The 12,747-nt window shown below is 39.7% G+C and overlaps 2 protein-coding genes across 3 annotated transcripts in view; one reads left to right on the forward strand and one right to left on the reverse strand.

The window, feature by feature from the left end:
• PDE4B (phosphodiesterase 4B) overlaps positions 1-12,747 on the reverse strand; it is a gene marked incomplete at its 5' end in the record, with an annotated part of 486,456 nt that overhangs the window by 66,159 nt on the left and 407,550 nt on the right. The window lies entirely within an intron of this gene.
• Positions 9,021-10,282, forward strand: LOC309958195 (dihydrolipoyl dehydrogenase, mitochondrial-like). Its single transcript, XM_082833877.1, is given in 3 exon segments — positions 9,021-9,511; positions 9,513-9,678; positions 9,682-10,282. Coding segments are annotated over 3 exon segments (1,227 nt in total). The 5' UTR covers positions 9,021-9,035; the 3' UTR covers positions 10,267-10,282.

Below are 12,747 nucleotides of genomic sequence, written 5' to 3' on the forward strand. Positions count from 1 at the left end.
TACCGCTAGAGAAGGTGGTACTATTTGCAAGGTTGTGTGGTGGTTAAATCAATCAGAGCAATTGCCACATGAAACGACAGGGATGAATCTCATAAACTTAAATGTCGAGCAAAAGAAATCAAATATTAAAAAGCACATAAAAATATGATTCAATTTATATAAAGTTCAAAAGAGGGAAAAATGAGTCTATGATGTTAGAGGTCAAGAGAGTGGTTACCTTAAGGGGGATTGTGACTGGGAGGGCACTTGAGGGGGGCTTTCATGGGGCTGGCAATGATGTATTTCTTGTTTCAGGTTCTGACGACGTGGTTGTGTTCGTTTTATAAAAATTCACTGACTTCTACACTTGCGATTTGTGTACCTTTCTCTCTGCACGCTATATTTCAATAAAACGTTTCTGGAAAAAAATCAATTGACTCTAGCTTCTTGGGCCTTGACATCTGTAACTAGCATCTTGTTGCTTCTGTCACTTCTGTTTCCCTTTGGAGCTTCTCAGTGGGAAGTGTTCCACCTTTAATTCTGAAATACCTCTACTAAGCTCAACCTTCTTACCTGCCTAATTTTGTAATTTTTTCATGGCTACTGGAGGGCAGAGCCAACGTGGTTTGAAGAAAAAAAGGTTCTACCATTTACAGTTTTGAGTCCTTAAGCAATTGCTTGTTCAATGTGACTTTGAGGGTCTCTACCTGGGTAACTGGGGTCATAATGGCTGCTTCATAAGGTTATGATTACTCGTCATGAGGATTACATGAAACAATGTGTGCAAATGCCATCAGAAATCCTAGCATAAAGGTGCTCTTGGAAACCTGATTTTTGCCCTTTACTCCTCCCCACATTGCCCATTCTGCTTGGATCTTCATCTAACATGAATCCCATCAACACTAGTATATAAAACAATAATATTCCCCACTACCTGGGAATTCCTGGGAAACCCCCATTGTCCATATTTTCTCTTCTGCTGCCACAGTTGAAAAGCATCAAAACTAGGTTAATTACATCTACCACAAATGACCAAGTCTAACCTCAGCAGGGCTCTTAGTGCAGTTTTATCATCTCCCTACTGATTCCTCATAGATGTATATGAAAACATTCCCACTGTTCACAAATTCCCATTTCCATGTCTATCCTCTCACTTTTACCAAAGATCCAATTTCCTACTTCACTGGTAAGATAAAGGTCAATTTGAATTCTACCAACTTCACCCCTTTCATGCCTCAGGAGGCTTCTTTGTCTCCACTTTTACCTATCCATTTTAGTGTCTCTCCTCATTTTGTTTTGTTTTTTTCTCCTCCACTCTAGTTTTTTTTTTTTTTAAAGACCTTGATAATTTCAGTTATACCCTCACCCATTTACACCTTTAACAACTTGTTCTCCATGACCTTCACTGTTTCTACTATACACTCATTTATGTTTTTCCCATCCTACAACCTAAAAGCTTTTCTTTAGGCCCTGCTTCAATGGTATCACATCATTCTTCTTTTATTGCCACCTTCCAGAGAAATAATTTTAAATTCTAGTTCCACTTCTTCACCAGCCATCAACCTCCAATATCTGTAGTCTTGCTTCTGCTCCCTCCATTCAATGGCAACTGCTTTCTCTCTCTCTTTCTCTCAAAACCCAGGGGCCTCCTGAATGTGAAACTTAGTGGGCACTTCCTATTTATTTTACTTTTTAGAGGGTACTTCTTAGTATCCATTGACATCTGTCACACTTGACTTAGTGACTCTAATCTCTCCTTTGGCAGCTTCATTTACTTCCATGTCTTTATATGTCATTTTCATTTTGATAGCTCCCAAATCATTGTCCCTGATCTGCTACTGAAATGCCACATCTACGTTTCCAGCTGACTAGTGCATCTTACCACATCATTATTCTACTTCTACAAATTCAACTCATCATAAAATAGATCATTTTATGAAATAAGCATTGTTCAAGGCATCTGATTTCCCCAACTGGCTATTCCACTAACTTGCAGAGTGATCATAGACAAGTCATTTATTCTCGCTGGATTTTCTTCTACATGGAACAAAGGGATTGGGCATAATCATAATGACTTTTTTTTTAAAATAAATTTATTTATTTATTTATTTTTGGCTGTATTGGGTCTTCGTTGCTGCGCGCGGGCTTTCTCTAGTTGTCGTGAGCGGGGGCTACTCTGTGTCGTGGTGCGTGGGCTTCTCGTTGCGGTGGCTTCTCTTGTTGTGGAGCATGGGCTCTTCAGTAGTTGTAGCACACGGGCTCTAGAGCGCAGGCTCAGTAGCCATGGCACACAGGCCCAGTTGCTCCACTGCATGTGGAATCTTCCCAGACCAGGGCTTGAACCCGAGTCCCCTGCATTGGCAGGCAGATTCTTAACCACTGTGCCACCAGGGAAGCCCAATCATAATGACTTTAATAGCTGTGAAATTCTATAATGCTATGTTTAAAAAGATAAAGCCATAATCTTCTTCCCACCTACAATCTGCCCTTTTCCGTGACTTCCATATTTTTTTATTAATGGTATCCACATTCCCATAGTTATCTAAACTTAAAATCTCTGCTTTATCTTCCATGCTTCCTTTTTTTTCTCAGTTTCTACAACCTACCAGTTGGTGTTCAGGGTTCTTTCTAACCCAGGTCCAGCATCACGTACTCTTCTCCTTTACTCAAATCTCAGCTGCAAACACAGGGATGGATTTGTTCCCCAAGTAAGTCCTGTTATTTTCACCACGATCTCCTGGTTTGTGCTGTTTTCTCTGCATGGATGATGTTCTCTGTAATCCTTTATTGAAATCCTTGCCATCAATCAAGTCCCAAGTCAGATGGAACTTCTACTTGACGTCTTCCTTGAATCCCACGGCTGGAAGCCATCTGCCCCTGCTCAGAACACCAGTGCCATCACGCTCTTCTGCAGTGACACTTTATCATGTTCTTAGCTTATTTAAAGTGATTTATATATACGCATTTTCATTATCTGAAGGACAGAGGCCATGTCCCTTTTGTACCCAGATCAGTTCAGTACTTCTACTGTAGGCTTATAATAGAAAGGGGATAAAAGAATGAATTAAGTACTTAATATTGTACCTTGTGTATGATAAAAAAAATAAAAGTCACAGGAAATATGACCGTAAGGAGTTGTTGGGGAGACAAATCACTACCCAAGGAAACAGTTAGAAAACAATGTAAGATATTCTAACATATCAACACCAAATTGAATTGGCTCTGCTTTAGATTCAGAGTTTGTTCCAACTCAGCTCCAAGTAACTGGATGGTATCAAACATAAATTGTCCTGGGTTACTTTTCTTATGAGTAAACTGCAGAGTTGTCCAATTTAGCCAAAAAACAAACAAAATGAAGACAAACAAAGACAGCCAGTTAAATTTCAATTTCAGATAAATAATATATATTTTTAGTTCTTATACTATAATCTGTCCTTATATTAAAAAATTATTTGTTATTTATCTGAAATTCAAATTTACTGGGTATCCTGCATTTTATTTGGCAGTCCTCAATAAGGGAACTGTTGTTAATCATCTCTAAGGCTGACTACTCCAACATTCTACATTCAACAGCATTTTCAGAGAAAAGAAAGATAAAACTGTGCTGTTCCCTTGGCTTATAATTCCTTTCCCCTAGATCTCTGCACTCAGCTTTTAGCTCAGTTATAGATGCCATAAAACCCTTTTGATTCTCCTATCCAAAACAGCACCTTCTTATCCTTCCAGCTCCCTTCTCTGGTCACCCCTTATCCCATTAGCTTGTTTTTTTTTTCATTATCTGAAATTATCTCCTCCATTCCTTTGGGCACATGCTTATTGCCTGTCTCTCTCTGTCACTAGAATGTAATCTTCAGAGAGAAGGGTCTTTACTATCCTGTTCACTGCTGAGTCCCCAGCACCTAGAACAAAAATGGCAGATACATGAAACACTTAAAAAAACAAAAAAAATACAATAAGTGCTAAAAATGAACTTTTTGGCCAAAGAGGACTAATGGGGTCCAAAGGAAGAAAGCTGAGTATGGGTTAATGTGGTTAGGAAAGGTTTCTTGGAGGAAGTGGGACTTTAGCAATGCCATAGAGCACTGGTTTGGGGGGCGAGTGTCTATCACCTGAATAAGCTTAGGAACATTTGCAAGCTATACAAATCCCTGCCCTGCCCCACCTCCTCATTGGGCCTATCAGAATTTAGGGTGGTTGATAAGCACTATGTCTAATGTCAAAAGGCTCCCCAGATGATTCTGATATAACGCCTCTACCCCACTGGAGAACATCTTCCACAAATGATGGGTAGGATTTGGTTAAGCAGAAAGCCTTAAGAACAGAACGATGTGAACTGAGCACAAAGAGAAGAAAAAGGGCGTAAACTCTCAGGTGGTATGAAAGTACTGCTCAGATTGGAATAGAGTTAAGGAATTTGTGCTTCAGCTTGTAGGCAAAGGAGAACAAAGTAAGGATTTTCAGAAGGAAATAAAATTGTAAATTGCTACCTATACTTTACACCAGGATCAGGAAAGTCTGAGGAACCAAACACAGCCTACTGCCTATTTTTGTAAATAAAGTTTAACTGGAGCACAGCCATGTCCATTTGTTTACACACTGCCTAGGATGCTTTTGCTGAAAGTTCAGCACAATGCCTGTAATACTCAACCCTTGTCAAGCTCTCCATGTCCTTTAAGATTCTGCCATTGCAGAAATGGCCTTGCAGCCAGGACTCCACTAATTCATTTTATGTGATGATTACATTTATGCATTCATTAATTCTTAGATACTTGAAAGGATTTGGGATATACAGGTTCTAGGTTAAAGTGCTGGGTTCTGTATTTACCCGATTTGTGAGTCCTACACCCTGCTCATCATCTACCATGATTATCATACTCTCGATATGTGGTTCTGATAACATATATCAGTGGTATTGTAGGGTCTTCTAATCTGGCACCAAATAGGAAGATACAGTTATAAATAACCACATAGCAAGTTCAAGTCTCTTCTTAGGAACTGATATCTGACAGAGGATTGGTATGAAGCTTGGTTCCCAGCAATAGCACCAGACACATGAGCAGGCAGGGTGTCATGGCTAAGTTTTCCAGTAACTCCAAAAATATCTACTCTCACCTCTTTCCCCATAGAGTTACACAAACACTAACTTCCATCCTTATCACACTTTTAGTCCTTTCCCAACTCTAAGTCTTACTTCTGGGAATAATCTAATGTTTTAAGCAAATGGCTATAGAGTTTGGTTTCCTGAGAGCCTCCTCCTGGAAATGGTACTGTTTTAGATGGCTTTAAAAGAGCTTTCCATCTTCTCCTACCCCCAAGGGTAATGTGGAAGTAAATTCCCTTTTGGTTACAGTAGATTACACAGCATTTACTCAAGAAATATTTATCCAGACAGAGCTTATCATCTTATATGTTGGGGTTAAATGGTGAAAAAATAACCACTAGTGAATGATTTGTAAATAACTAGTTTTAGTGCCTAGACAGTGATATTCCAATATGGGTAATTTAATTAGAGTGGTAAGGATAAAGTGGTGATAATCACTGGATACCACATAAGCCTAAAGAATGGTCACCTAACAAAGTCTTGGGGACTTCTTGGAGGAAGTGGTGTCTAAGTGGTAAGCTGAAGGAGCTACATAGATCAAGAGGAGGTGGGAAGAGAAGCCAAAACAAGAGAAGTTCTAGAGGTCCAGAAAGAATAGAAGACTGGAGTCCCGTGTCAATAATATACTATAAACAGTTGCTGATTATCTGAGGATAGCAAAAAGCTTTGTGGTAGATTCTCATCACTCTCTGGTATGTCGCATAAGGAAACAAGGGCTTTGGCTTATATTCTACTTTTTATACTGCCACCACTGTTTTTGTGTGTGAGCTCTGGACGTTGCTTAACCTTTTAGAACATCAATTTTCTTATTTGTCAAATCTCATTTGTCTCATTTGTCAATTGGAATACCTGCCCTTGAAGGACTTTGCAGGAATCCAATGACACAATGTGTGGGAAAGTGCTTTGCAATCTCTAATTCCGGCCACCATCCTGGCCACTCCCTGTTTCCACCCACCATTGTCCATCTAGATTTGCTCAGCAAATGCAAGCTACTTTTAATGTCATCTGCTGACAATAAATCAAATAAATCAAGAGCCCCCAAATCCAGATTTTTAGATTCTCCCAGGCTACACAACACCATAGCCCACGTAATAGATAACAGTAAGGTGACCATCAGGGAAACTTACCAAACTGTCAATCTGTAATTCTTTATGTTTTTCTTGCTCATTTGACAAATGTGGAAACCAATGGGAAAGAGTCCCATGAATGTCACCCAGCTAGGGAGTGATGCTAAGAGCATCTGGTTTGTGGATGAACTGGGCATTTCCATCATCTCTTGCCTCCAAAGCCAATGGGTCCCTTCTGCTTCAGGACCTTCTCAAGTCCTCCAGAAATCAGTATAGGGACAGTGAACTGCAATCTGGAAGCAGTTTAGCTTTCCCCATTTTCACCCAGGGAAGCTGTGTCCTAATCCCTCCCTGCTTCTGGGCTTAGTGTAACTGAAGAGTCCAAACCTCTGGGGTTTGGGAGGCTAATGACCACCTCCCAGACAAAGTTAATCAGGTGGATGAGCAGTAAGCTCCAAGCTTTAGCAGGAGATTTCTCTCGAGTTATAAACGCCCAGTGAACTCGCTACTTGTATTTCTCCCAACACAGTCATTCCCTAGGAGAAGTTCAGCAGGGATCCCTGTAATAAAAAGGTCTTTGTAACTCACATGGGTGTAAAAAACCAAACCAGTCATTTGGGAAAGGAACTCACTTATGCCCATGGGGAGGAAAGGCTAGGGGATACATTCATGACCTAGTTTTAGGTAACATTTTAAATTAACTTTAACATTTTCATTTCATTGTTATTATTCTATCATGAGGTCACAATTATATGTCTGCAAGGAATTCTTTCTCTAATATATCCTGTGTTTTTGAAAAATATTGGCAGGCAATCTGGTGTAGTTAAAAAAGAAAAGAGTACTGTCCAGTGGCAAAAAGATCAGAGATCTAGCCCCAGCTTTATCACTTGCTAGTATTGGGGATCTTGGCATGTCGCTAAACTTCTCGGGGCCTCAGCTACCTCCTCTGTGACATACGAGTCCTTTTTACTTCAGGATCAACTGAAGCAAGAATGACAGCACAAGAAGCATGAAAGTGACTTGAGGATCATGATATCTGACTCAGTTTCCCATAGCCCAAAACTTTACAGGACTGGGAACACAGCAGGCCCTCAGGAAATACTTGCTGCTCAAATGAAGAAGCTCCCAAACGGGTCCTTAAAATAATGGAAAAAAGTATGCTTAAATTATTAAAAATTACCAGTTGACAAAAATCTGCTTATCTGATATTGGTAGTCTGGTGTATGTGGCAGCCATGTGAGGCCCAGAAGAAATCTGTAGCTTGTACTGTGGCCCATTCATGAACAAATGGTTTTCTTCTGAGTGTTTCAGTGCACTACACCCGATGCGCACACACACACACACACACACACACACACGCATACACATCCATGCTATCTTTTACTAGGGAGAAAATGGAGACTACTTGAAGTATTAATAGCTTGATCTTCAGAGCCCACCCATTTAAACATTATCTGTCAATAATGTCATGTTTGGGTGAGAAAACCCAATAGAAAGAAGACTAGAGAATAGGCTGTTTATGAACAATACATTTGGATACTAGAAATGGAGCTGTATCTAACAAGTTGTGATTGCCCAATCCATCCAGGGTAGAGAGATTGCCCTGGCATAGAGTCATCTTCCTAATGGAACTCAGACCCTCTGGAAATCAAAAACATAGAGAAGGGTAAAGGCCTTGAGTGCAGGATCTGTGTCTTAAGTCACAGCTCCTTACACGCATGTAGGCATCTAACACATATTTGATGAATGTATTAATAAGTGAGGGACCGGGGAGTGGAAAGAGCTCTGGACTGGGAGTCAAATGTGGATTCCAGCCCACATTCTATCATCAGCTATGTGAGCAGAGGGAAGTCATACCAAATCTCTGTCCCTCACACGTGAAACGAGGAGACTAGATAAATCAGCAGCTCACAATCAATAAAGTGCAGTGAATTGGCTGATCTCGGTGGGCAAGGAGAAGTGAGTCCAGCCAGAAATGATGTTCCAGGCTGCAGCCAGGAATGTGGTCTGAGTGCTGACTAAGTGCCCAGAACTAAAGAGATAATATTCCCTTCCATGATCAGTATCTCAGGAAGTCTTGTGAAGAGGGGAACCCAAATCACCAGAAAATGAATTTATTCAAGGAAGCCGTTAGCTTTGGCCAGTCACTCTGCTTGTTGTAGGATGAGCCTGTCACTCTGAGAAATGAAATAGGACCCTTGAAAGTCTTCTCACATGGCTAAAGATAAAAGCAAGAACAGTAGAGAGAAGACATCACTCTGGATGCCTGTGTTTGTGCAATAGAGCAAATGTCCTCAATATGCATTTGATTGCATTTTAATATTCATATCATTAGGAGTTTATATTATAGCATGTTACTTTTCCTTGTAATATTTCCATTCTGCAATCAACTTTATTATTATTAAAAAGTACTATAGGGAGAGTCAGAGGAGAAGCCGTGATGACACAACATTGCCGGCGTTGAAGATGGGAGGAGAGAGCCACGAGTCAAGGAATGTGGGCAGCCTCTAGAAGGTGGCAAAGGCAAGGAACTGGAGTGTCCACTAGAGTCTCAAGAAGGAACCCTCCCTGATGACACCACGTTTTTAGCCCCGTGAAGCTGATTTTTGGACTTCTGACTGAGGAATATAAGAGAGGCCATTTCAATCGAATATCTCATGGTCTGCAAGGAGTTTCTGCAGTGCCACTGAGAACTTATGCAGATTAACCAATTGATGATGATGTAACAGTGATAGGTTCTGGTCCTGGAGGATATGTTGCTGCTATTAAAGCTGCCCAGTTAGGCTTCAAGGTAGTCTGCGTTGAGAAAAATGAAACACTCGGTGGAACATGTTTGAACGTTGGTTGTATTCCTTCTAAGGCTTTATTGAATAACTCATTGTTACCATATGGCCCATGGAAAAGATTTTGCATTTAGAGGAATTGAAATGTCTGAAGTTCGTTTGAATTTAGAGAAGATGATGGAGCAGAAGAGTAATGCAGTAAAAGCTTTAACGGGTGGAATTGCCCACTTATTCAAACAGAATAAGGTTGCTCATGTAAATGGATATGGAAAGATAACTGGGAAAAATCAGGTCACCGCTATGAAAGCCGATGGCAGCACTCAAGTTATTGATACAAAGAACATTCTTATAGCCACAGGTTCAAAAGTCACTCCTTTTCCTGGAATTACGATTGATGAAGATACAGTAGTGTCATCTACAGGTGCTTTGTCTTTAAAAAAAGTTCCAGAAAAGATGGTTGTCATTGGTGCAGGAGTAATAGGTGTAGAATTGGGCTCAGTTTGGCAAAGACTTGGTGCAGACGTGACAGCGCTTGAGTTTTGGGGTCATGTTGGTGGAATTGGAATTGATATGGAGATATCTAAACTTTCAACGCATCCTTCAAAAACAAGGATTTAAATTTAAATTGAATACCAAATTTACTGGTGCTACTAAGAAGTCAGATGGAAAAATTGATGTTTCTATTGAAGCTGCTTCTGGTGATAAAGCTGAAGTTATCACTTGTGATGTACTCCTGGTTTGCATTGGTTGACGACCCTTTACTAAGAATTTGGGACTAGAGGAGCTTGGAATTGAGCTGGATCCTAGAGGTAGAATTCCAGTAAATACCAGACTCCAAACTAAAATTCCAAATATCTATGCAATCGGCGATGTGGTTGCTGGTCCAATGCTGGCTCACAAAGCAGAGGATGAAGGCTTTATCTGTGTAGAAGGGATGGCTGGTGGCGCTGTGCGCATTGACTACAATTGTGTACCATCGGTGATTTACACACACCCTGAAGTTGCTTGGGTTGGCAAATCAGAAGAGCAGTTGAAAGAAGAGGGTATTGAGTACAAAGTTGGGAAATTCCCATTTGCTGCTAACAGCAGAGCTAAGACAAACGCTGACACAGATGGTATGGTGAAGATACTTGGGCAGAAATCAACAGACAGAGTATTGGGAGCACATATTCTAGGACCAGGTGCTGGTGAAATGATAAATGGAGCTGCTTTTGCACTGGAATATGGAGCATCCTGTGAAGATATAGCTAGAGTCTGTCATGCACATCCGACCTTATCAGAAGCTTTTAGAGAAGCAAACGTGGCTGCATCATTTGGCAAATCGATCAACTTTTAAATTAGAAGATTATATTTTTCTGAAATTTCCTGGGAGCTTTTATAGAGGATTTACTTACATGGATGGAGCTGGAGTATGGTATGTGAACAGCTGTGTTTGAATCAAGGTGATCAAGTTATTTTAAACTTGGTTTTCACATTGGAAACAGTCATTAGAATATGTTAAAAATGTATAAAATGAACTGATGTAAAAAAAAAAAAGTACTATAGGAACTTTTGGCTACCATGAACACAATATTTTCCACTCTACTAAATGTTTTCATATCCATGTAAAAGGCTGCAGTGATGCCCTCAGAGGAACCATTCAGGGGTAGAAAGCGGAGATGATATCTCAGTTCCATTGTGTGGAACCTCTCCCTCAGTTTGTCAAGAAATTGTTTGTAAAGTGGAAATTTAAAAGATGTCAAGTGCAACATTCACCTGACTGGACACATACGGGTTTACCTGGAGTATCCTAAGACCGTGCTGTTAGTGGAAAGAACACAAGTTGTGAAAGCTTGGGTTCAAATCTGGACCCTGCCCCCTAGGAGTTGTAGGACTTTGGACAGATGACTGAATTTTTGTTATGGGCAGCATATCTTTAATTTAATGCAATAATCTTCTCCAGAGTTTCTGTGTGAGGATGTAAAAGACTGTGAAACACCTAGTACGTAGTAGGCATTCCATAAATGTTAACCCTCCTCTTTTCTCCAGAAAGCTCTGCCCTTCTGTGGTCTACCTGTCCTCCAACACGGAACCAACTAAGTGAAACCTATTAGTTAGTCAGGCAAGCTTCCCCTTCTCTTAACTCCACCTATCAAAATATGTCCTATTTTCCCCCAAATATATTCCTCCTCCTACTTTCAAAAATGTAATGAAGAGCCCCACCTAGTCTGATATGACTATAGTAACTTAGGGGTAATCTTAAGTTTGAAAACAGAAGTCAGTGTGAGAACAAAATATACTAGTATATTGTTCCGTTGATGGACTTAAGATATTAAATTAATATAGTGTCATAGGATTTACCATTCTTTTTTTGTATACACTCTGTTATTATATATCTGAGGAATTTATGATAAGGAGCACACTTTGGAATTCACACCTAAATTCACTAACAAATGAGTAAAATAGTTTTTGGCAGACTTTTACATATAAAAGAGTAGGACAACCCTGTTATTACCATGTGAAATACAAGGTAAACAACCATAATGGACTAATAATCTGGATCATTTAACCCTACTACTTAAAAGAATCTTCAGTAAATACTACAATGAAGTGGCTTTTGGCATGAGAAAGTTAAGGTTAGAAAATTTTGATGTGGATCTTTTAAATGAAGCAATACCATCATTTTATTTGTCCTGTTTTGTGGAAGACTTTGAGAATTGCTTCTTAAAATTTCTTTCTTTGTTTTGTCTTTCTGGTAGAAATGTAGTATTGAGAGATGTCCGTGAGCTAATGAAATTCAAAAAAGCTTAAAACGATACTTTCATTATTTGGCACAAGATACTCAGGAAAGTACTGAAAATAGGAAAGGCTCAAAATGAAACTTAGGAATACAAACCTCTATTCATGAAATGGGAAACAGTAAGGACATTAGGCAATAATGGATTTTCCATCCTTATGGATCTTACACAAGATCTCTGCAGAGGAAAAGAATGAAACAACTTTAGGAACAGTGAGAAATTCAGTCATGTTTCCCAAGACCCTGAATCAGAATCTGTGTGAGTCTATCTAATACGTAGTGAATGACGATATGGCTCATGGATGTCTAACAAGAAAAGAGACAAGAGAAGAAGAAAGAATCAAATGCCCATACATGGCAACTCAAAAACAGAACTGAAGGACCTCTACAAAATCAACCAAACTTGCAATGACTAAACTTCATTCTAGACCAACAGCATGAAATACAACATTCTTCAGGAAGACAAATGTTTCTACCTGCATCTTGAATCGTTGAATGTCAGGGTATGAAAGTGTCCTCTCACAGGTAGGAGCCTAACTTCTGACCAAAGAAGTTATAAGGAATTATCATGCACATCATGCATATTCCAAGGAATCCTGTGCAAAACTTGATAAGATATTCACAGGAATAAGAGCTGCTTTGAATTACTGAGGGCCTATTGAGGGCAGCAAAATATTCACCTATGCAACAAATATGTGCCAGCCATTTTTCTAAGTCCATGACAAGGTACCGAAGTGACAAAAATTCCTGCCTTCACGGAGCTTATATCCCATTATTTAACATCTACACAATCCTAACAACAGCCATAGAAGGTCATTATTGCAGTTGAGGGAACTGAGATTTTAAAAAATTGAGTAACTTGCTTAAGGTCACAGAGCTTGTAACCAATGGGCCAAAATTCAAATCCAGTTCTGTGCAGCTCCAAAGCCTGAGTTTTCCACCTGCTTTGCTACACTGTATCTTATGAACAACAGAAAAAAGATTCTGAGGGTCAGCACATCTACTGCAACTCAGGTGCATATTTTCCACTAAAGAATACTC

The sequence above is a fragment of the Leucopleurus acutus genome, assembly GCF_964270905.1.
Source record: "Leucopleurus acutus genome assembly, chromosome: 2".
NCBI classification, from domain to species: domain Eukaryota; kingdom Metazoa; phylum Chordata; class Mammalia; order Artiodactyla; family Delphinidae; genus Leucopleurus; species Leucopleurus acutus.